The sequence below is a fragment of the Sebastes umbrosus genome, chromosome 10 (assembly GCF_015220745.1).
Source record: "Sebastes umbrosus isolate fSebUmb1 chromosome 10, fSebUmb1.pri, whole genome shotgun sequence".
NCBI classification, from domain to species: Eukaryota; Metazoa; Chordata; class Actinopteri; order Perciformes; family Sebastidae; genus Sebastes; species Sebastes umbrosus.
Window position 1 is genome coordinate 29,264,871 of NC_051278.1, and position 24,712 is coordinate 29,289,582.

At 41.8% G+C, this 24,712-nt stretch overlaps 1 protein-coding gene across 8 annotated transcripts in view; it reads left to right on the forward strand.

The window, feature by feature from the left end:
• gbf1 (golgi brefeldin A resistant guanine nucleotide exchange factor 1) overlaps positions 1-23,908 on the forward strand; it is a 107,269-nt gene extending 83,361 nt beyond the window's left edge. For 4 of the 8 annotated variants that reach the window (XM_037783351.1, XM_037783350.1, XM_037783353.1 and 1 more), the window contains 19 exons: positions 502-738; positions 1,949-2,042; positions 3,205-3,381; positions 3,555-3,619; positions 3,880-4,003; positions 5,218-5,289; positions 5,419-5,513; positions 5,625-5,778; positions 10,639-10,864; positions 12,636-12,793; positions 13,215-13,464; positions 16,258-16,478; positions 17,593-17,743; positions 17,997-18,127; positions 18,249-18,350; positions 19,858-19,971; positions 20,283-20,460; positions 20,623-20,793; positions 20,998-23,908. In XM_037783351.1, the coding sequence (XP_037639279.1) occupies positions 502-738; positions 1,949-2,042; positions 3,205-3,381; positions 3,555-3,619; positions 3,880-4,003; positions 5,218-5,289; positions 5,419-5,513; positions 5,625-5,778; positions 10,639-10,864; positions 12,636-12,793; positions 13,215-13,464; positions 16,258-16,478; positions 17,593-17,743; positions 17,997-18,127; positions 18,249-18,350; positions 19,858-19,971; positions 20,283-20,460; positions 20,623-20,793; positions 20,998-21,245 (2,968 nt within the window). In that variant the 3' untranslated portion in view covers positions 21,246-23,908. The remainder of the gene's footprint in view (positions 1-501; positions 739-1,948; positions 2,043-3,204; positions 3,382-3,554; positions 3,620-3,879; positions 4,004-5,217; positions 5,290-5,418; positions 5,514-5,624; positions 5,779-10,638; positions 10,865-12,635; positions 12,794-13,214; positions 13,465-16,257; positions 16,479-17,592; positions 17,744-17,996; positions 18,128-18,248; positions 18,351-19,857; positions 19,972-20,282; positions 20,461-20,622; positions 20,794-20,997) is intronic. The other 4 variants (XM_037783352.1, XM_037783356.1, XR_005208671.1 and 1 more) reach the window with 3 other exon arrangements.
• The last annotated feature ends 804 nt before the right edge of the window (positions 23,909-24,712 follow it).

Sequence of the window (24,712 nt, forward strand, 5' to 3'; positions counted from 1 at the left end):
AAACTGAACAGAAACAAAATAAAACTCACGTACGTCATTGTTACTCTTTCCAACAATCACCAGGTGTGCTTTGGTCGAACTCAACTGGAATTTCACCGAGTTTAATGTGAAAAAAAGCCGATTCTACAGTTGTAGTCATGCGTCATCAACGCGTCATCAGTTACACTGTGCATGTGTTATACCCAGAGGTCTTAATGCTCTGGCTGATCGTAATGCTTACAAAAAATTCCTGAATCCAGATCATGATCTGGATCGCCCCCAAAATTCATAATTGTGTTAATTTATTCTTTGATCAGATTGTTTCCGATTCAAACTTTTGTCAATGTCAAACCATTTAATTTAGACTGCTTGTTTTTAGAGAACCGTGTTTATATTGCTCAATGTAAGGCCCGATAACTCACCTCATAAGATCTGACAAAGCTTCCTCTACTAGTCTTTTCCAGAGCCTTAATTCATGAGTGAGTTGGTGTTACAGCTGAGATGTTTTTTTTTCCTCTGCAGGAATGAGGAGATCGTGATGCCAGATGAGCAGTCGGGGTTAGTGAAGGATAACTATGTGTGGAGTGTGTTGCTACACCGCGGTGCCACATCTGAGGGTGTTTTCCTCCACCTGCCGCCCGGCAGCTACGACCATGACTTGTTCACCATGACCTGGGGTCCCACCATCGCTGCCCTCTCCTACGTCTTTGACAAGAGCCTGGACGACAACATCATCCAGAAGGCCATCACTGGCTTCAGGTATACAAGCTCCAAATATAGCCAGCAACTAAAGTGGTGGAAGCAGCGAGATACTTCGAATAAGGATTTGAAAGACTGAAGACTCAGGAGGTAGAGCGATTTGATCCCCGGCTCTTCCTGACAACATGTCAACGTGTGCTTAGGCAATGCACTGAACCTCAAGTTGCCCCCGATGGGCAGGCCAGTGCCTTATATGGCAGCTCCACCAATGGGTAAATGAGAGGCAAATTGTAAAGTACGTTGTCAGACCAACCATAATGTGAATCCAACTTTCACTGAGCCTGATTAGATGAAGACAGCACTACCTAGGCTGTCATTGGTCTCAGCTTCTAATTTGTAAAGTGGAAAAAAACGCTTTGGCTCTACTGGAAGCATTGTCATATTTCTACTCAAGCATCCACAGAAATCTATATCATGTATATCAACAATGGCTGGCTTGAATAGTTCAGGACTTTCTTAAGGGGGCCAGTTGTCATAATTTAAACCACTTTCCCCAGTTTACTGATTGGTCTGAGAAGTGAGCGTCTTAGATTTAGGTTGGCTGAAATTCATCCACCCATTTTTAGATCTTTTGTGAGCTTTTAAAGCTGCAGTGGGTAGAAATGGAGCAAATATGATTTTTAAAAAAAAGTTATTTTTATAAAACGGTCACTATATCCTGACAGTAGTGCATGAGACAGGTAATATGAAAAAAATCATGTGCCTCTGTGTCCTCTGGTGTCCTCCGGTGCTCCTAACGCCAGCTGCCGTCTATGAGAGCCAAGAGTCAATCAATTGCGAACTCTGATCAAACGGTCAAACTAGGCAGCGCTGATCAAATATGAATCAATATTCTGTTACTGTAATGCCTATTTCTCTCCTCAAATGTTTTTACAACCATCTTGTAGTGTACTGTTTAGCTGTAAAATTAGAAAGTTTGTGACCCGGCAGCCATGTTGAGATCTCTTGAGGAAATACCAAGCACCGCCCACCAGCCGGAGCACAGCCAATAGGAACGCTCTCTCTCTGAAATGACCTGTGATTGGTCAAAGTCCTCCGTCACGGGCTATATTTTTTAAAGCCTGAAAACAGAGCCATGAGGAGGTGCAGAAGTGAATTACAATATGCTGAAAGGTTATTATGGAATTGTTTTCCCAATGATGCCAAAAACGTGTTGCCTACTGAAACTTTAAGGTGTACTACAGTCATATATGTTTTTCTGTCATTGCAGGAAATGCGCAATGATAGCAGCTCACTACGGCTTCAGTGACGTTTTCGACAATTTGATCATCTCCCTCTGCAAGTTCACCACTCTGAGCAGTGAGGTGAGGTTATGCTGATGTGCTCCAGTTTGTTTTACCGTTATAGAGTGCGGACATCAGTTTTGCTCCAGTTTGCAGTTAAAGCTGACATTTTTCACATGTGAACATAGTGCAGTAAAATGACAGGATCCTATCCTGAACTACGAAAAGACACAATAGTAAATATAGTTTGCTGCCTGAGGTTAGAATAATTAATTGCTTTAATTATAGTTTGAGCTCATATGTTTGAAAATCTGATAATGGGGACATCCTCCTCTGATATGTTCATACATTCTCTTCCAATTTTGTGTGTGTGTGTGTGTCTATATATTAGGGCTGTCAAAGTTAACGCGATAACACTTTTGCGCAAATTCGTTTTTAATGCCACTAATTTCTTTAATGCATTTACTCAACTTGCGTTTTTTAGGTTGTAGCGGGCTCAGTATTAAAGCTAGAGTGAAGACACTGGCCTCATACGAAGCTATAAAACCTGAGGAATCCATTGGTAATATCATGCTATATTAGCTTGTCGGGAAGGAGGCTAAATAACACTCCAAACTTACACTATATTTTGCCAAGGAAAAACTGGCATGGCCTTTATCAAGAACATGGCCTCAAGATATGTGAATGAAAATGGTTTCTAATGAAAATGGGTACTATAATAATGTAATTATTAATAATAAGATAATCACATGCAGTTTGGGGGCAAGTCATAGTCAAGTCAGCACACTGACACACTGACAGCTGTTGTTGCCTGTTGGGCTGCAGTTTACCATGTTATGATTTGAGCATATATTGTATTATGCTAAATGCAGTACCTGTGAGGGTTTCTGGACAATATTTGTCATTGTTTTGTGTTGTTAATTGATTTCCAATAATAAATATAAACATACATTTGCATAAAGCAGCATATTTGTCCACTCCCATGTTGATAAGAGTATTAAATACTTGACAAATCTCCCTTTAAGGTACATTTTGAACAGATATGTGTGATTAATTTGCGATTCATCGCGATTTACTATGGACGATCATGCAATTAATCTCGATGAAATATTTGAATGGATTGACAGCCCTAGTATATATATATATATATATATATATATATATGTATATATCACAGACCAAATCGTATTAGTTAAGACGTGTAAATACAGTATCTGTGTCATTGTGTCCTCTCCCTGTGCAGTCCGTGGAAAACCTTCCTACAGTGTTTGGCAGCAATAATAAAGCGCAGACGGCAGCCAAGACGGTGTTTGACCTGGCCCATCGGCACGGCAACATCCTGAGGGAGGGGTGGAAGAACATCATGGACTCCATGCTACAGCTGTTCAGAGCCGAGCTCCTGCCCAAAGCCATGGTCGAGGTCAGGACTTTTTCCATTCTGTCAGTGCTTGGATGATGTCTGCTTTGTCATAACACTGCAGAGACAGTCTGGGGGTGGGTGGTGGGGGTGGGTTGTAGAAAGAGACTGCATCCTACATGTTCTGCTGCCATCTACTGTTCAGTGCTCCAACACTATGCTTGTTGTTGCCTCAGGTGGAGGATTTTGTGGAGCCGAATGGGAAGATATCTCTTCAAAGAGAGGAAACGCCTTCAAATCGGTATGCACAAATTCCATCTGCTGATATATTTACATTAGAAGCTAATAAAGAAAATGTTGTCAAGGTATCACAGTATGATATCGTTCCAGATATAGCAACAATCGTGTGTGTTTGTGTCATCACTCCAGCCAAGCTCCACTCTTCTAAATGTTTTTATAAAGCACTCTTAATTCCTAGAAAAAGAGACCAGCTTTCTATAATTAGGAAACATGTATTTCATGAAACAATCTTGACCGATGTCTCTTTTTGTTACATGTCAGCGGTGAGTCGGCGGTGTTGAGTTTTGTCAACTGGTTGACGTTGAGCGGAGCCGAGCAGTCGGGACTCAGAGGACCGTCCACGGAAAACCAGGAGGCCAAGCAGGCTGCCGTCCTCTGCATAAAGGTACTACTCAGTAAACACTCTGAAGTTATGATTTATGATGTATAATACAAAATGAAGACACAACGCGCTCAACCCCCAGATTAGACCCTGAAGACTGGGTGCTGGATCCTTAATGTAGATGACCAAAAAGGAAAGACTGTAGGACAGCTCGTCTGTGGGGCAGTACTACAGTCAAAGTGGAGTGATGTATAATAAAACATGTATGTGTTACATCAGGGGTTTTCATATCCGTACATTTTTTTTAAAGAAATACATTTCAAAGGAAAAAAGTATTTAAATGACATAGATAGTTCTTAGAGCTCTCATGTTTTCAATGTGATGCTGCAGGGTTCTTGCTGCATGATCACTATTAAGCTGGGCATACTCTGTACGATTTTAGCCCGTTTCTGTTCCGAATTTTGAGCCACACGACTCATTTTAGAGTTGGATCGAATTTCAGCTTCGTCAGGCGTCGTTTGCCGTGCAGTGTACGGGGGGGGGGGACTGAGGACCGATTAACTCCGCCGGACTGGCCTTTGGGCAGTCGGATGAATTTCTGACATGTCTCTCGCACAGTCGAAACAGAGCTAAGAGCCGACTCCCCAACGCCTTTTTTCTCCTCTTTTTATAGTAATCAGAGCGCAGCTATCAAGATAACAATGTAGGCTACAATAGATATAGCTAGTAAAACGTAGCTAGCTGACCTCCAGTTCTCTCTGCAAAATGGACAAGCCATACCATCCACGTATTCCTAACCACATGAGAGTCCATATATCGTTACGCCGCTGCCTCTTTTTTTTAGGCGTTTCAGCAGACAGGATGGCACAGATGATCAAGGCAGCACGTATCTGCCTTGTTAGCATCGTGACCCGTACAGACCTCTGCTAGCAAACAATCTTTACCTGCCTCGGAGCTTTCAAACCAATCTTTATTTTAACAACGTCCCTATCTGCTTTACTAAACACAACTAGAAATCATTTCCTTCTCTATGAATCGCTTGGTGTGTATTTATCAGTCTGTTCATGAATAGTTTCGAAGCGTGTTGCTGCAGGCCGAGATACCCTCAACTGATATCTGTATGATAGACAGAAGGAAACTGGACCCGTGAATCAAAACGTTACCTTCTATTTTTCTATGACTGCATTATTTGTACAATGACATCATCACCCATTCAGATAGTATTCACTGTATAAAATGTCTCAACATCACTGAGTTTTCTATTTCTGTCTTTCTAGCAATGTGACCCAGAAAAGCTGATCACAGAGAGTAAATTTCTACAGCTGGAATCTCTGCAGGAGCTAATGAAGGTTATTATTATTATTATTTCTTACCAACATTTGATAGTTGTCTTGCTGTGTATTGATATTTAGTTTGGATAAATGTATCCTATTACATCACGGTTCAGTCATAAACCAAAGCGGCTTTGTCCCGTTCAGGCTCTGATCTCAGTCACACCAGATGAAGAGACGTATGATGAAGAGGATGCCGCCTTCTGCTTGGAGATGTTGCTGCGTATCGTCATGGAGAACCGGTAGGACGGAGAATCTGTCGATATCTTCACGTCACAGTCACGTTGTGCTGTCGTAGCCATTCTAACACAATGAGCATCTCTCTCTCTGTTTGTGTGTGTGTGTGTGTGTAGAGACCGTGTGTCGTGTGTGTGGCAGACAATGCGAGACCACCTCTGCAATCTTTGCGTCCACCCCAACGAGAGCTGCTTCTTGGTGGAGAGGGCGGTGGTGGGACTCCTTCGACTTGCAATCCGCCTGCTACGACGAGAAGACATCAGCTCTCAGGTAGGCTTGGCAGCTATCTATTTTTCCATGCTTTCATGACATCTCACATGAAGGTATATGACAGCTGTGATGCTACTGCTAACTTCATATTCACCGGTCCTTCACACACGCTCTCTCTCTCCATCGATTCTCTCCCAAAGGCTTCGAAGCTTCAACCATTGCCATAGTAATCGAGCTCCAAATTAGTATTAGAATGCTTCGTTTTTTTTTCTTGTTTTTTTATGTATGTAATAATAATGTATAAATCCCAAAATAACTATTGTCTTTTATAAAGATATAGAGGAGTAATGTCTACCTGAGCAGAGAATGAAGTCTCTCTCCCTCTGTGTGTGTTGGAATAAAAAAAATAATATATACTAATAATAATAATAATAATATCTGCTGAGTTACAGACGCTAGTAAAACGTAGCTAGCTTACCTCCAGTTCTCTCTGCAAAATGTACAAGCCATACTGTCCACGTCTTCCTCGCCACAGCGAGTCCATATAACGTTACGCCGCTGCCTCTTTTTTTTTTTTTTAGACGTTTCAGCAGACAGGATGGCACAGATGATGAAGGCAGCACGTTTCTGCCTTGTTAGCATTGCTCCTACAGACCTCTGCTAGAAAACAAACTTTACCTGCATCGGAGCTTTCAAAACAATCTTTATTGACAACTGTCAACAGCCAGATCGGCCCAAGGTAGCCGACCCGCGTGTTTTTTTCTGTTTTCAAAGTACGGTGTGATCACTCAGGTCGTGGCTGACGATTGGACCGTACAGTGTGAACACATAAATCGTGAGCTTTGGCTTTACATCGCAAACCATCTACTCGTACAGTAGGAGTAGGAGTTACACAATAACATTTCTAAAATGGTACAGTGTATGCCCATTTTAAGACAAATATGCAATAACAGCAACCTTTTCAGAGGAACAACAAACGTAAATGGGACACAGTCCAACCGTTAAGGTGATGTTTTCACTAAGCTAATCTTCCATTCAGTCGTTGAAGTCGGGGTCGGGTCGCTGACCGTTGGGATGAGTCATGTCATCATGTTAACGTTGATGACCTACCGTATTATATAGTAAGGCTTTCAAAGCTAATACTTATTGCACTGGATTGCTCTAGAGCAGGGGTGCACACACTTTTTCAGCATGCGAGCTACTTATAAAATGACCAAGTCAAAATGATCTACCTACTATAAAAATGCAAAACATATATTTATTTATAAATATATTGAGTATTCTTTATATGTACAATATATGTTGGTGTACCTTGCATAACTGCATGAACCCATATTGTACAATATAACTCTGTACATTTTTTGTCATTACCTTACTCTGATGACTTGCACTGAATGGAATCGGCCAGGGATGCATAGTCCGGACAGTAGCTGCTGATAGCCAGCCTCAAGCACACTTCCAAATGATCATCAGTCAAGGTGGAACAGTATTTGGACTTAATAATCTTCATGTGGGAAAAGGCTGACTCGCATAAATAAGTGGAGCCGAATAATGCAGTCAAGGAGGTAGCACATTTCCTCATGTTGAGGTACTTTTCCTCTGTGAGTAAGTTCCAGAACTGTCCATGAGCCCTGGACTTAAGCTGAATGTCAGCTTGTAGTGTCAAAATCTCATCCTCCACTCCAGATGAGTTCAGGTGAAACAGTGTTGCAATTTTTGATGCAAGTGAATCAGCCTCAGCATCTTCCCGAAAAGGGTAGCACATGAATGTAGCGACTGGCTCCAGTAAAACAAAGTCTTGAAAGCGTCTGTCAAACTCTGACAGACAGTTCTCAATCTGCTCTGATAGGCTGACGTCTATTTTTTAATTTTTCTTTTTTTTTTTTTTTTTAATGCCATGCGATCTACCCACACTACCTTTGCGATCGACCGGTAGATCGCGATCGACGTATTGGGCACCCTTGCTCTAGAGGTTCCAGATGTTGATGTTTTGTGTCCACCCTACTTTTCTAATCGGAGCACTGTCTGAACACTAATATCATGGAAATGCCTCCATTGTGTTGAGACAAAGAGGGAGATGTGGGAGACGTGTACTTGCCAGCAGGACATTTAATGCTGACCTGACCTCCTATTAGGAGGGTGACCTACATTTAAACCCTGTAATCTAATACTTTGCATCTCAACATTGTTTTTGTGTGTGTGTTTGTTTGTATGTAAAAAAAACAAAAACAGTATGAACTCTTAATCCAACATAAAATCAAGTTCACTGAATGTTTTTAAAATGGTTATCCTTCAACATGACACATAAAACATGCTATTTCAAATCCAACGGTGGACAGAAAGGAATATTTAAGATGCATGTGGTTCCTACATCTTTCTCACTTTTTTACATGTGTATTTGAGATTGATTTATTCAAAGAAATGTTCACTTTGGAGAGTATTTGTAATATTTGTGGCCATGACTGTGGGCGTTGAATTATACTGAGTAATACAGAAATAAATGTAGAGGAGAAAGATGAAGGACATGTAAATAAAAATGGTTGAATTTTAGATTTTTTTTCTTACAGGGAAATGTACAATTGGGCCTCCATACAAGACAGCAATGTACAAGAGTGTTGAGTGATTGTTTGGTTTTCAGCCGAGCTTATGTTGAAACTACCACTACTTCAGAAAAATAGAAACAGACCAGGAAAAGAGAGCATTTTAGGCCAAACTCAAGTGCTCGCAAATCAGTACTTTTATATTTAAGTAGAAACAGACCCCACCCACCCCAACCCCCCTAGCGTTTCCAAGTGGTATTATCGTTGCAGCCGCTGTGGCAAAGACAACCAGATCGTTTTCCTCAGAGCTTACTGCTGCCGACAAATTTAGCAACTTATTCAGACCGTCGGGAAAAAGCGAGAAACATAATCTCGTAGTAGGTGATAATTACGCATTTGAAATTTCTTTGAAATTACCCCTATATTTACCTCAAAATGTATCAAAGATTACCCCAACATTATTTCATGTTTATATTCCGCTATCTCCAAAGCAGGTAATAAATAGCTGGTGGTTTCTTTAATACATTACCAGGAAAGTAATTTGAAGTTAATTGATAGGCACGATTACAAACGCTTTATTCCCAGGTCCACTGTTTACTGGTAGGTAGATGATAATCAGCATGTAACTTCTTGGAAATTACTTGGAAATTACATCAAAATAATTGCAGAATTATATTCTATTTCCCAATAAGCAGTTGATTATTAGCTGGTTATGTATTTTATATAATTATACCACTTTAATTGACTGCAATTAGGCCTACATGGACATAGTGTAGAGGGGGTCAGTTTTGCTATTCACCAAGAGTAAGGCTCGAATCTGGGGGTTAACAACTCATAGCCTTACCAGACACAGTTTGTTACATGCTTTGGGAAATAGTGGAATATAAATATTAAATAATGTTGGGGTAATTTTTGATAAATTTGAGGTAAATATAGGAGTAATTTCTTTTTTGGAAAATTATTTTTATTCTTTTCTTTCAAACATAACATGACAAACATAACACCGGTGCCATAAAATACAACAAATTATATCTTACATTTAACATTTATATTGTGTGTATATATGTATGTACATATACTGTATACACACATACACACAGAAACAGATCCAGCCTTCCTCCCACCCCAAGAGGTAAAGTTACAGAAAATGATAAAAATAATTTTAAAAATAATTTAATTAATTAGTTACAATTAAAGGTAACAAGTACTACAATAATATAATTCATGGTAGTAAGATAGAAACCTTAAAAAAATAAATTAATTAATTAATTAATTAATTAGTTAATTAAATATAAAAAAAACCCCAGCACATAGAAAATAATAATTTGTGATTAAATAAATACCATAGAGGGGTTAAGTTAAGTAGATTCTATGTAAGTAATCCATGGATCCTATATCCTCCCTCTCATAGCATAGGTTATGAATTTACCTTATTAATCCACTGAGTAATATTAGGGGGATCCTCGTGATTCCGCTTAGATATAATACATCTATTGGCAGCTGTTATTGCCAGGTTAACAAAACCCCTTATCCTCTGGGAGGGAATATTCAGATCAGTCAGGTCCCCCAACATAGTAATCACAGGGGAAAGAGATATTTTCCTTGATAGGACTTTTCCAAGAATGTAACCGATCTCCAGCCACCACCGTTCAAGCTCAACACAGGACCAAACCATGTTTATGAACGTACCCGTTTCCAGTTTGCAGCGGGGGGCAGAGAGGTGATGAATCCGTTTTAAAACAACATAGTCTCTCAGGCGTAAATATAGGGGTCATTTCAAAGAAATTTCAAATGCGTTACTTGCTAATTATCACCTACTTCCCATGAAATGTGCGGACCTGTAAAATGAAGTGTTACAGACACTTATGCATGACATCATCTGGCGTCTTTTAATAACTTTTGGAGCTAGTGCTAGCTACTTTCATTGGGAAAGAGTTGGCATCACTGCACAGGAGACACTGCATTTTGGTATTCCACGGCTTCGTGCCGTAAATGGAGCCTTCATTTTACCCGGGAGATCGTACCCGCTGGCAGACAGAGCTGCAGAGGGAAAGTGAGGCTGATCTAAACGCTGATGGTGCCATTATTCTATAACCATTACATTGTGCACTAACACTTTATTTCATAATGATAAGTTGAAGCAAAAAACTAATCCATTGTCACTTTAATCATGGAAAAGAAGATGAAAACAAACTGAAATGGTACATCCTCCTGGTTATATCATGGCACCATAACTGAAGGCTGCTCCGGTACTTTTGCCTTTTCAAATGTGTTTGAGTACATTATTTTGTTAAAGTGTACTGAAATGAAGGTAGAATTGAAGAATGTACTTAAAAGATCCTTTAAAATTACAGCTACTCTTTCCATGTACACCCTACAGGTTCTGCTATCCCTGCGTCTCCTGCTGATGATGAAACCTCACGTCTTGTCCCGGGTCAGCCGGGAGGTGGCCTTCGGCCTTCACGAGCTGCTGAAGACTAACGCGGCCAACATCCACTGCACAAACGACTGGTTCACGCTCTTCTCGTTGCTGGAGTGCATCGGAGCTGGAGTGAAACCTCCTGCCTCTTTCCAGCTCACCTCCACCACTACTGACAACGACACAGGTTCAGTATTTCTCTCCACATCATCACTGACCCAACCTCCATTACACATAGACAAGATAATAAAGTCCACGAAAAATCAAACTGAACAGCTGAATAGATAAAGTAGGAAAATCCATATGATGGTGTTTGGTGTTAACCCTCTGAGACCCGCAATCCAGACTGACTTTACTGTCTTTCAGAGGCTCTAGCAGGTTCAGTTTTAGGGGCTAGAGTGAAACTAGAAACCCTAAGGAATCCATTTGTACCAACCATGTCATACCACCTTGTCGGCAAAGAGGCTAAATAACGCTCCAAAGTTGGGCTAAATTTTAGCGAGGTAGTCCCTTGACCTCTGACCTCAAGATATATGAATGAAAATGGGTTCTATGGGTACCCACGAGTCTCCCCTTTACAGACATGCCCACTTTATGATAATCACATGCAGTTTTGGTAAAAATAACATGCAGTATAAATACGTTATTTCTGCCTATTCTAAAATGGTGTACCTGAATATTTCTACATACTGTGGTCCCTAAACAGTCTTGGAATTACATAAATTGGGTATCACTGTAAAGCTGAGACTCTTGTGGATCCAATGAGCCCAACTGTATTCATGTGTGATGATGTTAGTCCTCATAGGAGACATTTCATTGTAGTGAGACCATTTTTTAAAACTTGACCTCACTGTATAACATGACCTGTGGTGACCTCTAGGATAATCACAGCCTCATGAAACTTTACAGCCACAAACTAGAGACCTAGAGCATTCAGAGGATGGATGGCTTTCCTAGCTAGATTGACAATAAGGGGGTTTTTGAGCAGTTTACACAACAGAAGCTCACCATCCAATCGCCGAAAAATGCAATTCTTGCAGAAATCTCCAAATGGCAAAAGTTTTTGACACCAAATCACAGCATGGCTTTTTCTATGGTGTTCCTCAAGGTCTTGGTGTCTTAATGTGATATTTTGGAGGGATTATTGATCATTTGTATTAATTCTCAATAGATAAAAAATTATTAAATTTAGCACCAAATCTGTGTAACAAATGGTATCAACCAAAAACATTGCTGCAACAACTCCTGAGACATAATAGAGCATGGGGATGACCATCACAAACTCATATCATCATGGTCTAAGCCCTTAAACACTTTCACAATTTATTTTAAATAATTAATTAGTTCATGTTTATTTCTGATTTATGACGAGAAGAGCCTGACACACAGTGCTGAGCTGCATCTCAAATTAATGTTCAGGTTCCCAGCTTTCAGATGATGTACACCACTTCTATGTGACATCTACTGCTGACCTGCTATCTCCCCCTAAAGACCCCCTGTAGCCCCCCCCCTAAAAAAAGACAAAAATGGGTCTCAGAGGGTTAACGAGTTCCTGATATTGAAATGTGGAAATTGTAACTTTCAAGTTTGCTGTCCTTACTGTTCCTCACAAGTTTGTAAATGCAATGCTGTTAATATTTTACAAGGTTTGACTTTTTTTTGCATTCAGACATTTCCTTTGGACTGTTTGAGTTCAAGCAGTTCAAAGCAAGATGCCGCCATATGTATGCACAAGGCTCATCAGTTTAGTTTTTTATGGATTTAAAAAAAAAAAAAATACCTTTTTAAGTTGTTAAATTAGCAGATTGCTTTAAAGTTGTGGTTTTTGAACACAGAAAAAAGCTGTTGATTATTCACCAAACAAAAAGTCGTAGTATTTTTTAAAACCGATTTTAATTGTTGTCTTATGTCAAGCAGTCCAAAAAAAAGAATCTATTTTGTGTGCTTTGCGTCTCCAGGAGCCCAGTCGGACAGCGAGCTGCCATCTCATCACGTTAGTGAAGTGAGTTTAGACCGCGGCTACACGTCTGACTCGGGGATCTACACTGAGCACAGCAAGACCAGGATCACCCGCTCCGCAACAGATGTGGACGTAACAAGCAGTGGATGGCTCGTGGTCAGCGCACGCACACACACACACACACACACACACACACAGATTACCAGTACAATGAGCAGCGAGACATACTATATATTGTACATGGACTGTCACATCAATAAAGTGTTTCTGATTCTGATATCACGTATTAAAGAGCGTTTAACAAGGCTGTTCTTTGAATAAAGCGCCCCCGCTGGCACATTAGTAACAGTTGAGGCGGAGAGTGGTCCTGCAGCACAGAAGACAACGAGAGGCTTCTGAACAAAAACCCACAAAACGATAATAAATTCAGATGAAGTTCGGCGAGAAGTTAACAGTACACTACAGTCAAGTGTTCAGGATCATATATTCTAACATGAAAAATAATTGTTATCTGTGTAGTTGTTTGATCAAATTCTGAAGCATATTTGTATTCCTGTGATTTATATTTTTTTTCCAGGTTGGGAAAGATGACCTTGAGACGAGTAAGATCCCTCCAGTGAACTCTAAAGCTCAGCTGAATCACCCGCTGGTCAACCAGTACAGCCTGACACTGGGTCAGGACCTGGGCCAGCACGACACCAAGTCTCTCATCAAGTGTGTGGAATCGCTGTCGTTCATCGTCCGCGACGCCGCCCACGTCACCCCCGACAACTTCGAGCTGTGTGTCAGAGCTATACGAGTGTTTGTGGAGGCCAGCCTCAACGGAGGTGAGACATTAAAAGACATTTTTTAATTTCATATTTAAAAGACTAGATTTACTGAAGTTCTTGAGGGACTAAGATATTGAGCAAAAAGATGACATGAAACTACCCAACGATGACTACAAATAGCTTTCTGGCAGCTCTATGTTGACTATTCGAAACCGTCTACTACATACTACTGACGAACGCAGTATACAGCGTTCCTCAGTAGTATGCAGTATGAAACAATTAAAGCAAAATATTTAGCAGTATTCTAGACCAGACTTTAGCCTTTAAACCAGCTCTTGAAGCACTGGAGAAAAAAAAAAAAAAAAAACTCGTACCACTATTGCAACTTTGATTTTTTTTTATTGTGACCAATGTTTCCTTTATAAGATACTGCAGGTTTAGCTCCACCACCCCTGTTTTTTCAGTTACAGAAACAAAACAGTGGACCGATCTCCCTCCAGATATTAGAGTAATGTTAAAAAGGGTCATGTTGTCTCAGCAGGTATCTCTCTGCCCCGTCAGAGGAGGCTCTTTACCTCTCCTCTTCCCTCTCCTCTCTGCTGCTCTGTAGCCGGTCTGTGAGCGTCACTGGCCAGCTGGCAAGCAAGCTATGCCCGCGGGTGATTGTGGAGCTTTTGAACTCCAAAAAGACAGATAATCACAGGTTCCTGTTAATTTATAATGGACATTTATGTTGTGATATTTAAACAAACTATCCATCAACAAGGAAATAAAAGCCCCTCGTCTACAGACCGGTCTCTCTAGAGAGCTCCAGAAGGCTCATAGCGGTCTGTGAGCGTGACTGCCCGGCTGGCGAGGTGGCGACCTCGGCAGGCGCTAGCTAGCTGTGACGGCAGTTTGTGGAGCTTCTAAACCCCGAAAACGTTGGAGAAAATGTTCGATTCGGCATCTAATATCGTAAAACTGCCAATATTCTAAATCTACACAGTTGATTTCTTGCCTCAAAAAAAGTGAATTTCGTGATGAAATAGCTCCGAAAAATGTAAAAAAAAAACGAGCCGTTTGTGGCTGCTGTTGTTTTTGTTACCGTATATTTTTGGCATACTGGAGATTGATGACTGATGACGCGACGTACATGAAATCTGTCTTGGCGGAGGTCTGCGCTCTCCCAGTTCACTTCTAGTTTTAGTTTATTTTGCCACTTCTGTATGAACTTATCCTTTAATCTCTGTTCAACAGTCACTTGCTTTCTCTCTAGGTTTAATGGCTCACACGTGCTATACATGTGTAGCTGGTATTTTCCCATGTGCATAAATGCTAGATTAAAACCCCCTTGAGACGAGGTATTTAACTGTGTTGACTATATTTGCCATGGTTTGACCTAGTTATTCCAGGCCATACAGCTGTTTGAGAAAGACTGTTCTTTGAATCAAATGTTGTTCTAGCAGCATGTAGAAACTTTAGATGCAAACTACAGTCATGTAATACCTACTCGCCCTGTAGACTCCACGGTGACCGATAGACTCCAGAGATGTACGAGTTGAAAATGGTACAGTCTGACAGGTTTAAAGAAGCAACCCTGAGCCTTTTCAGTCTGCCACTCAGTGTCCTGCTGCCCTACGTTCTTCTTCCCCTCTCCGCCCCTTTAACCTCCTCGTCATCTGCCCCTACAACCTCTTCCTCCCTTTCTTTCCATTCATCCCTCCTTGTGTTGTTTGTGATCTACAGTATGACAGGGATTAAGGTTGAGAAATGGCAGTGGTGCACTTGTGCTTTGGACTAGCTGATGGCCCTATTCATTTCCTCCTGTTGCTCCGGGCCATTGGATACATGCTGTCAACAAGAGCTTTACACAGACGAACAAAAGCGATGGGTCGATCAAAGCACTGGGCTGAGGCGTTAATCTGTGTGAGATACTAATAGAAAGTGCAAAACCTGCTATTACTCCATTGAGCTTGTGTGTGTGTGTGTGTGTTTATATCTTTTTGTTAAAGGTGGTTTCAAGATAAATGGAAAAAAGTTTTGGAAATGGCCCACAGCTCCGTGGTTGTTTTGAGGATCAGGCGATCGTGGGTGTGATGAGTTCATGACAAGCTTTTTTTTTTTGCCCTGATAATGGACCATACCACGTAGCACAGGGGTGTGACCAACGGCTGCAGGCCAGGACAAAATGGAGTGTAAAAGTCTAATACACAGTCAGATTCCACCACTTCATCGTTCATTAAGGAACACCGAATAAAACTTTATTGTGTTATTGACACTTTTCCTCGCTCTGACTCAGGCTCTTTAAGATAAATGTGTGCAGTCCACATATACAGAGACTGGATTAAAATGGAGTCTGCCTCTTATCTACCTGTTGCCATGGTGAATCGTGGTGTCAGAGCTTCGATGGATTTTTATGTTCAGGTTCAACCGAGTCAGAGTTGATTGAACTGACTCTGATCAGCTGTTCAGAGTTCCCCCCCCTCAGGATTAGTCAACTCAGAGTACAGGTTTAGTCTCAGACTTTGTTAAACCTGCTTTCTGGTGCCAACAGTGCTTTCCCTCCCCAATCAACAGACCTCAGTTAAACATCTTTGGGAACACTTCAGAAATCAGAAAAGATTAAACTTATGTAAACATCAGAAGAGACACAAGGAGTTCTATTAAATGTAGATTCTCAAATTCTGATCTTGTCTTCTGATCTTGAACAGTCGGTACCGTAGTTCTGGCATCACTGGACATTCAAGGGGTCAGCCCAAACCCCCTCGAGTGGGCAAGGAGGAAAAAAAGCAAGATGAGCTCTGCCTCTAGTTTTAGATCCTAAATATGATAACAGTTTTTCTTTTTTTTAATAATTTGCTTCCTCAGGTTTCCGCAACCACGACAAGAAGAAGAGCCACAAGTACGACTCCTCCAAGTCCCGGATGAGGAAGAAGGCAGGGGGAAGGGACAAGGAGGGCGGAGGCGGCACGAGGCGAGGTGGCAGCCGGCCATCTAGCCAGCGTCCATCGCGTTCCCACAGTGACGAGGAGGAGGACGAGGGCGTCCCCGCCAGCTACCACACGGTGTCATTACAGGTTAGTCAGGATGTAAGTACAACGGTGCTCTTTACCCTTCTACCCTTACGTTGATTTGAGCCCAGTTTAACCCACTAATGATTCTTATTCAGAGCATTTAAGTCACATCTAAGAGGATTCATGTAAAGTCACATTCCCTCTCCTCCCTGTCTGTTCACCGCTTTAGGTGATTGTGGCATCAAGATGTTTTTGGGAAACTGGACATTTAGGGCAGGAGTAAATTTATATGATGACTAAATTTCAAAATGTTGCACAGTGAAGCTTTCCTCACAGCTGTCATGTCAGTATTGGAGCAGAACATTACACCCGCCCTGATAGTATCCCACTTGTCCTCTGTTTCTGGTGCGCTGTTGGCTTGGGTGGGAATGTAAGGTTAAAGGGGACATATCAGGCTCATTTCATTCCAGAGACCCGGATGCATGTGAACAAGCACTGAGAAAGAGTTTTTCATGATATGTCCCCTTTAAAGGATAATATGCCGTTATTATTATTATCCAGAGTTTCTGACTGTTTTAAAAAAAAAAAAGTTATTAATCACTTTCCTAAAAGTCTGCATAATAATGAGCCTCAGTCCTTATTAGACATTTTACCAACAATAAAGCGTGATCTGGAATTCTGCATCTTTTTACAATTGGATTCGTATAGTTTGCAAACTGAATTGATTTGGATGGAATACCTCAGAGGAGTCAAAAGTTAAAACTACATCATTTAATGTCTATAATATACAGTACTGATACCGATTGTGTCAAATTAGTGGGGCAGCTAAGCTGAAATATTCATAACAATTGTGCGTTTCGCAATACAATTTTTGTCATGTTAAAACTTTTAAAAGCAACCAAATTGGCAGTGCCCCGATATCTATACCATTTCATAACATATAAACCTCCATCTGTGCCAAATGTGTTGCTTTTATCGCAAAATACACTGTTGTTGTGCTCAACTGCCCCGCTACATAGTTTAAAGAGACAGATGTATGAAGGACTTTGACTCCATGAGTGTTAAACCTCAAAACGACCATACTCACTATTCACTTGGCTTTACTCGACTGTGTCACCACCCCACTCTTTTACCCTACATCCTGTTATTGTTAACACTGGTGTTGGTGTGTGTGTGTGTGACTGTGCAGCTGTTGGACCTGATGCACACGCTGCACACGCGGGCTGCCAGCATCTACAGCTCCTGGGCAGAGGAGCAGCGCCATCTGGAGGCCGCAGGGAGGAAAATCGAGGCCGACTCCCAGACTCTATGGACCAGCTGCTGGTGCCCGCTGCTGCAAGGTAGGCCTTATAGGTCCCAATATACAGGAGATGGACACTCTAATGCAGTCCTGGAAATAGTACTTTAAAGGGTGACTTCTGTATTTTTCAACCTGGTCTCCCATCATCCAGTGTTGAGGGAGAACGTTGCAGCCGTCAGATGCTAAACAGGCTGTAATGTAATCATTTGGGGCCGGTTGAATATGCAGGCTTCAGGTCAGTTTGAAACTCCACTACAGCTCATGTGTGTTATATATATCGTTGCCAACTCCAGGCATTGCTTGGCTGTGCTGTGATGCCAGACGACAGGTTCGCATGCAGGCCCTCACCTACCTCCAGAGGGCGCTGCTGGTCCACGATCTGCAGACACTCGATGCAACCGAGTGGGAGTCCTGCTTCAACAAGGTGAGAAAGGAGAGGAGAAGCTACATGTCTGCGCTCACTATCAAATCCTCTATCAGGGGCCAGATGATGTTGGCTATTATAAACTAAATCAATGTGTGTTTGTGTGTTTGTGTGTTTGTAGGTGCTTTTCCCCCTGCTGACTAAGCTGCTTGACAACATCAGCCCGGCAGATGTGGGCGGTATGGAGGAGACCAGAATGAGAGCCTGCACACTCCTTTCAAAGGTTCAAAGCAACACACACACACTAACAACAAGCAGCAACATGATTTGGATGTCTTTCACAGATTTGACCACAGACACATGAAGCATCTACATTTGCTTTACTAAACACCCTCTTTCTCGTACTGTAGCTCTGTGCAGGGGAGTTCTTGTGTTTTGTTTTTCCGTATAGAGTTGTTTTATTGAAAGATGCACAATTTACAGTGCAATATGTACGATGAAGAAACATTTCCATTTGAGCATGATAACATAGATTTAAAAGACCGGAGAGGAGAAATGCACAAACGTGTACAGATACACGCAAATGTGTAAAAACAAAAACATGACTATGATACATCCACCTAAATATATGTATAATAGGTGATAATTGTATATATAACACATTACTAATACAGTAATAAACCTAGCCTATAGAGTGCTACAGGAATGAGTCCTAAAACCCAGAAATTAGTTTGCATTGTTGTACTTATGGTTCAGGTTCAAGTCGATGGGGTTTTTAGTTTATAGCCTAACGTTAGCTTTTACTTCTAGTGAATGTATTTACGCCTCAAAAATCATAAAGTGGTGTTCATTTGTGACGATTATTTTGCCGGCCGTCGCTCTCGTCTCCGTGGTCAAACGGGCCGACGCTACGACTGTAGAGCACCCATATACTGATATTTATGTTAAATGCATTCAAACGGCCCCGATGGAGCTGAACATGGATGGATAAAGAGAACGGAGCTGACAGGAGAGCTAGAGACGTTAGAGGAAGTATACAAGTACGATTTTCAAAATAAGGTGTTAACAAAGGGAACTGTATATACAAAATAAAACATATATGGAAATAAGATTGATGGATTGTATTCAGCAGAATTACATGTCCCTTTATACATTTAAAAGAAAATACCATTAATTTGTGAGGGAGCCTGACAACGACTGATATATTTGACTTCAGGACATCTCTGACTACATACATGCTGAAAATCAAACATTTTTACTGGATTAATTTAGATATTTTCCAAAGTAAAAGTCCCTAGAAGTGCACGATTTAACTTTTCCCCGTGGTCGAGTGTTGAAAAAGTTAACAAAAATCGCAATGAATCATAATATCGAAATCGCAGTACTTAAAAATCCCAATACATATCGAATCAGCACCCAAGTATTGTGATAGTATCAAATCGGGAGATAGGTGTATCATCCAGCCCTGATATACAGTATATATACATATATATACATATATATATATATATATATAAGTTATTAAGCTGGAAAGTAGCTGTTAAAAATCAAAAGAACATTTACATCGGGACAATAGCTTTTAAGAACACTAGTTAATACTAGTTAATATTCTGATAGCATACATCATTTGATAAACTGGACATGTTTTAAGTGTGACCTTGCACTGCATGCTGTCCTTGTTCCTTGTACTGCAATATGCATATGGGTATACATAACCATAAAGCAGCTGTTTACCTGGCTGAACTGAGCTCATCATCATCATCATGTGTGATTGTCTTCCACGTGTCCAGGTTTTCCTCCAACACCTGTCCCCTCTGCTGTCCCTGCCGACCTTCGCCGCCCTCTGGCTCACCATTCTGGATTTCATGGACAAGTACATGCACGCAGGATCCAGTGACTTACTGGTGAGGATGTAGTGATAATACCAACATAGAGCTAAAGCTAACCTCTTATATATCAGACTGACAGCTGATTGCCTTTATTCACTGTGGTTATATATGAGTCAGTCTTCCTTCTCCATCTCTGATGTGATGCAGTTTTGTACACCACTTCTGTGTGACATCTACTGTTGACCTGCTCTCCCCCCTAAAAAAGACAAAAATGGGTCTACAGTGGGTTTCTCTCCCGGCTGCAAAACCCCCCCCAGACTGCACACCCTAACTCTGCCGTGTCTCTGGCCTCGCTGATGTGCTGCTTTCTGCTCTTGTACGTGTAGTTGGAGGCGATCCCCGAGTCTCTGAAGAACATGCTGCTGGTGATGGACACGGCAGGGATCTTCCACAGTGCCGACTCCAGGACGGGATACTCGGACCTGTGGGAAATAACGTGGGAACGAATCGTCTGCTTCCTGCCTAACCTTAGAGAGGAGCTCTTCAAACAGACCGTCATACAAGGTACACAGCAGACACGCACACACGGAGGAATATCATGTTTTTTTTAACTTTCACACCATCGTACTGTACGTTCTAGACGACACGATGACGTGTGCATACTAGCTCGTCGTGGTACCAGGATCTCGACACCGGTGTTTCTCATGAATCATCTTCGTTTTTTAGAACCTCCAGCGGAGCCCGCGCAGCCGACGCCGTCGGCCGGCCGGCCGTCGTCCCCTCAGGTGTCTCCGCCTCCTGCTCAGCCGCCCTCCCCGGTCCCGGTTCCCCCCGCGGAGACACGGACCCCCAGCAGGCCAGAATCACCCCAGGAGCCCCAACCAGCCAGTGCCAACGGTAAAACACTGAATGTTTCCAGCACCGTCACGTCTTATGATGTGATCTTAGTTAGTTAGCGATTTGAGACAGTTTTAGTAGTTGTAGGTTAGTTTAAGAGAAGGTTCTATGAGTATACAGGAGCTTCAAGTCTTCTCTTCTCTCCTCTGTGAATGTACAGTAGCTCGTGTTCAAGTCTTCTCATCTCTTCTCTCTGTCCTCTAGGATCAGACCGGTCATCTCCGGTCCCGATGTCCCCCATGCCGGTGCCGTTAACGACGTCCCCCTCCCAGGCCCCCTCGCCCTTGTCACAGTCCCCTCTCATCCTGCAGCCCCTCGCCTCCCCCCTGCAGGTGGGAGTCCCGCCCATGTCCCTGCCAATCATCCTGAACCCCGCCCTCATCGAGGCCTCGTCCCCCCTTCCGCTGCTTTCCGGTCCCAGACCTATGAGCCCCTCTGACGACGTCAAGTAAGAAGAGAACTCAAGCTCCCCTCCTCCACTCCCCCCCACTCTGACATCTGTCCAGATCACCACCCCCCCCCCCCCTTTAACCACTGGATCCAACAGACTTCAACTACAACTTCATGAGCTTGTCACCAAGTTTTTTAAATGATGTACGAGAAGACAAAATAGATGTGACACCAATTATACCACATTTTACTTAAAGGAGAAATCCCTCTAAACATGTGATCACATGTTCAAAAACACCAGACGGCTAAATGAATTCAGGTTGAGGTAAAGTTGGTTCACCAAAAATGTAGCTGGGCTGTAGCTACCACTGAGAGGTCCACTGAGGTTCACTGAGGTTCACTGAGGTTCACTGAGGTCCACTGAGGTCCACTGAGGTCCACTGAGGTCCTGTCCTCACTGTTTTTAGGGAGATTTTGTGTGTTTTGGCAGCCTGGGGAGAGTTAATGTTTAACTACACACGGTGAGCATTTTATTGGCTGATTCTAGTATTTTTAAACTCAATGCGTTATATATGTATTTTAGATCAATACAATATAATTAATATTCTGATTCAGTTGTTCCCACACCACGGTTTCACTCTTGGGAGAGCAAAGCAGGTGTTAACTTGTGTTGAAATCTTATGAAAAGTTAATGTTAGTTTGTCTCTCAATACTCTCTGACTTCTCTACCCCCGTCTGTGGCTCTCAGGAAGAACTAATGGATTTGTTGGGACTATTTTTAGCGGCGGATTAATCCACATTTGGTGCGTTTTGAGTAGTAGTTTGTTTGGTTCTGTTCACGAGATCTGTTTGTAGTAAGAAACATCTAAAACAGCACCAGCTTTTCACACAACCTCATGACTGCAGTGTTTCTGTTCCGGCCCGGATGTCATCACTTTTTCCTAAGAAACTGTTCTCACATTTGAGTGTGGGATTACTCCTCATATGATCACCATCAGGTTCATGTGTTTAGGAGAATCAGTTATTTTCAGTCCCAAACACATTAACCTGATGTTGGACATGATTAAAAAATGTGGTATATTAAAACCTGTGGTTTAGTCTCGAGTCTTCTCTTGAACTTGTTGGAAATCATTCAGAAGTTTTCAGTAGAAGAAGAAACACACCTTCCACCACCACCCTCCCCTGTTCCATAGATTTTTAACTTGATAAGACCGGGCTGACCTCATGGCGTCGCTGTGCTTCATATTAATCTCGAGATTTCAGGCAGGGACAGTAAATTATTTGGATTCTCGGTACTGCATGTTGTTGATTAAAATAGGAGCTTTCCAAGAGCTTTGACTTGATGTTCCAGAGGTCTTAACAGAGCTGTTATATCACACCGCAGAGGGATCAGTGTCTGAAAACTGTACAGAAAAAACAACTTTATTTATATACCAGTCAGTTTTTGTTTCAGAGAGGCCAAATTTGTTCTCCTGTTAACGGCCACAGACAGACAGACACGCTGGACTGTTCTCTTTATATCTTTTAAATTCTGCATGAGCCTGCCCCGCCCCTCCCCCCCAACAACAGAAAACAAGCTTTGATTTCGGGGGCACCTCATGAGTTCCTCTTCTACTCAACAAAAGAGAGAGACTGTGTGCACATGAAGCCTTCTCAGATCTGACCGGAGATGTCACGTCTACAACATTCCGAAAATGTAGATACTCGTGAGCTCGGTTTCGCCGTACGGAGGAGAGTTAGAGATCCCAAATAGTAACTTTTATGGTTTATGATGAAGTCTAACAAATAGTAAAAAAGAGTTGAGTGTTGATGTCATTTTGATCATGTTTGTGTAGCGTGCTGCAAGCGGTCCACTCAGGAGCTCTTTATGTAACAACACTGGGTTTACTCATCATATCACACGGAAATCTACGGAAGCTAATAATAACAATAGCAGCGAACTTAACACCTTATTGTTAAATATAATCATTGCTGAATAATCACCACTGCATTTATAGCATTGGAATATTTTACTTTGAAAAGTAGCTATTTCTGTAGTTTTTTCAAAAACTTGATTACAATTCAATAACCGTATTCATCTGCAGTGGGGGGCCGTTAAAAAGTCTACACAGCAGAGCACGCGCATATCTAAATAGAGCCCAAAATACAATGACATTTTTTTTAAAAATACTAAATTGTATAATAACATTTTTCAAAGTAAAAGCTTGTAGTGCTATAAATTCAGTGCTAATTCTAGATTCAGTTGTGGTTCTGAGGTTTTGAGCTGCTCCGGTTCGCTTCCACCTGTCGACATTCTTGCATGCTAATTCTGCCTTGTGTACGACGACATGAAGCCCGACACACTGATATAGAGACTAATTCAGTTTATTAATGCCAAATATGTGAGCTGTAGAGTAAGAGGTGTAGATGCTTAACATCCACTCAGTGTGGCCCCTGAGATTGTCTCAGTGATGTGAAATGTTATTTATTGACGAGTCTGGGGGGGGAAGAAGAGATGAACTTTTCCACGTCAGAGCGGTTGGCGGTCGGGTAACACTACAGCCTTATGGAGCCACCAACACGAGACAGAATATTGTGAGCTGTGTGTTTATTTGTTGTATTTTGGGGGACTCTTTATCAGGAGCCGAGTCTTGCTTGAGAAGGAAATTACATGAATATAATGTGTATATATAAATGAAAGGTAATGTACTTTTTACTATGTAATAAATATAATGTAAAGAAAGTGCTCATTCTGGTGTTTGTGTTGCTTCTTTTTTTTTTTTACACTGAAATAGACTTTATTCACAAATTATCTTTATCTTACCACATGACACGAAAAGCTCCCACTAAGAGTTTCCTCCTTAAACCTTTTCAAAGCTTTTGCTTTTACTGAGGAAGCGAGAGAACAGATGGAGGGCATCATTTGCTCACTCTCTGCTGAATATTGTCAACTTGACCTCTGTGGTTAAACCTCTACTTAAAAAGACACTCCTTGACAGTTATCAACCAGTCTCAAACTACCAGAAAGAGTGATGTCTCGGCTACTTTCAGACCAAATATCACAGTTGTCTTCGATCGCATTGGCTCATTTTTTTCAAAACGGTCTTATCGTTCTCTAAACTGTAAGTGTAATTGTCACAACTGTTTGATGTGACATCAGAACTATTGCTTTCACGTTGGCTTTCCCTGCTGCCGGTGTTTCTCTCGGGCTGCTCTGTGGTGTGTGCAGGATGCTGGTGCTCTGTCTTGCGCTGCTCCTGTCCTCGCTGTACGGAGACTCTCATACACACTGTCTCCTGCCTCTTGAACTCGCATGCCCGCATGTCCTGAGGCAACTAGGACAGCAGCCGTGTCCCATGTGACTCGCAGTGAAAGCAGCGGGCGTTCCTTCGCGACTGCAATCAGACCCGTCTCGTATTTTATGGTAGAATAATAAATGTCTGCTATAAAAAGCTCATGCTACAATCAATTCTAAAAACGTCTACTTGACGTTTCTACAGAGTGTAATGCACTTTTTGTACTGTATTGTAACACTTTAGATAGACTTACT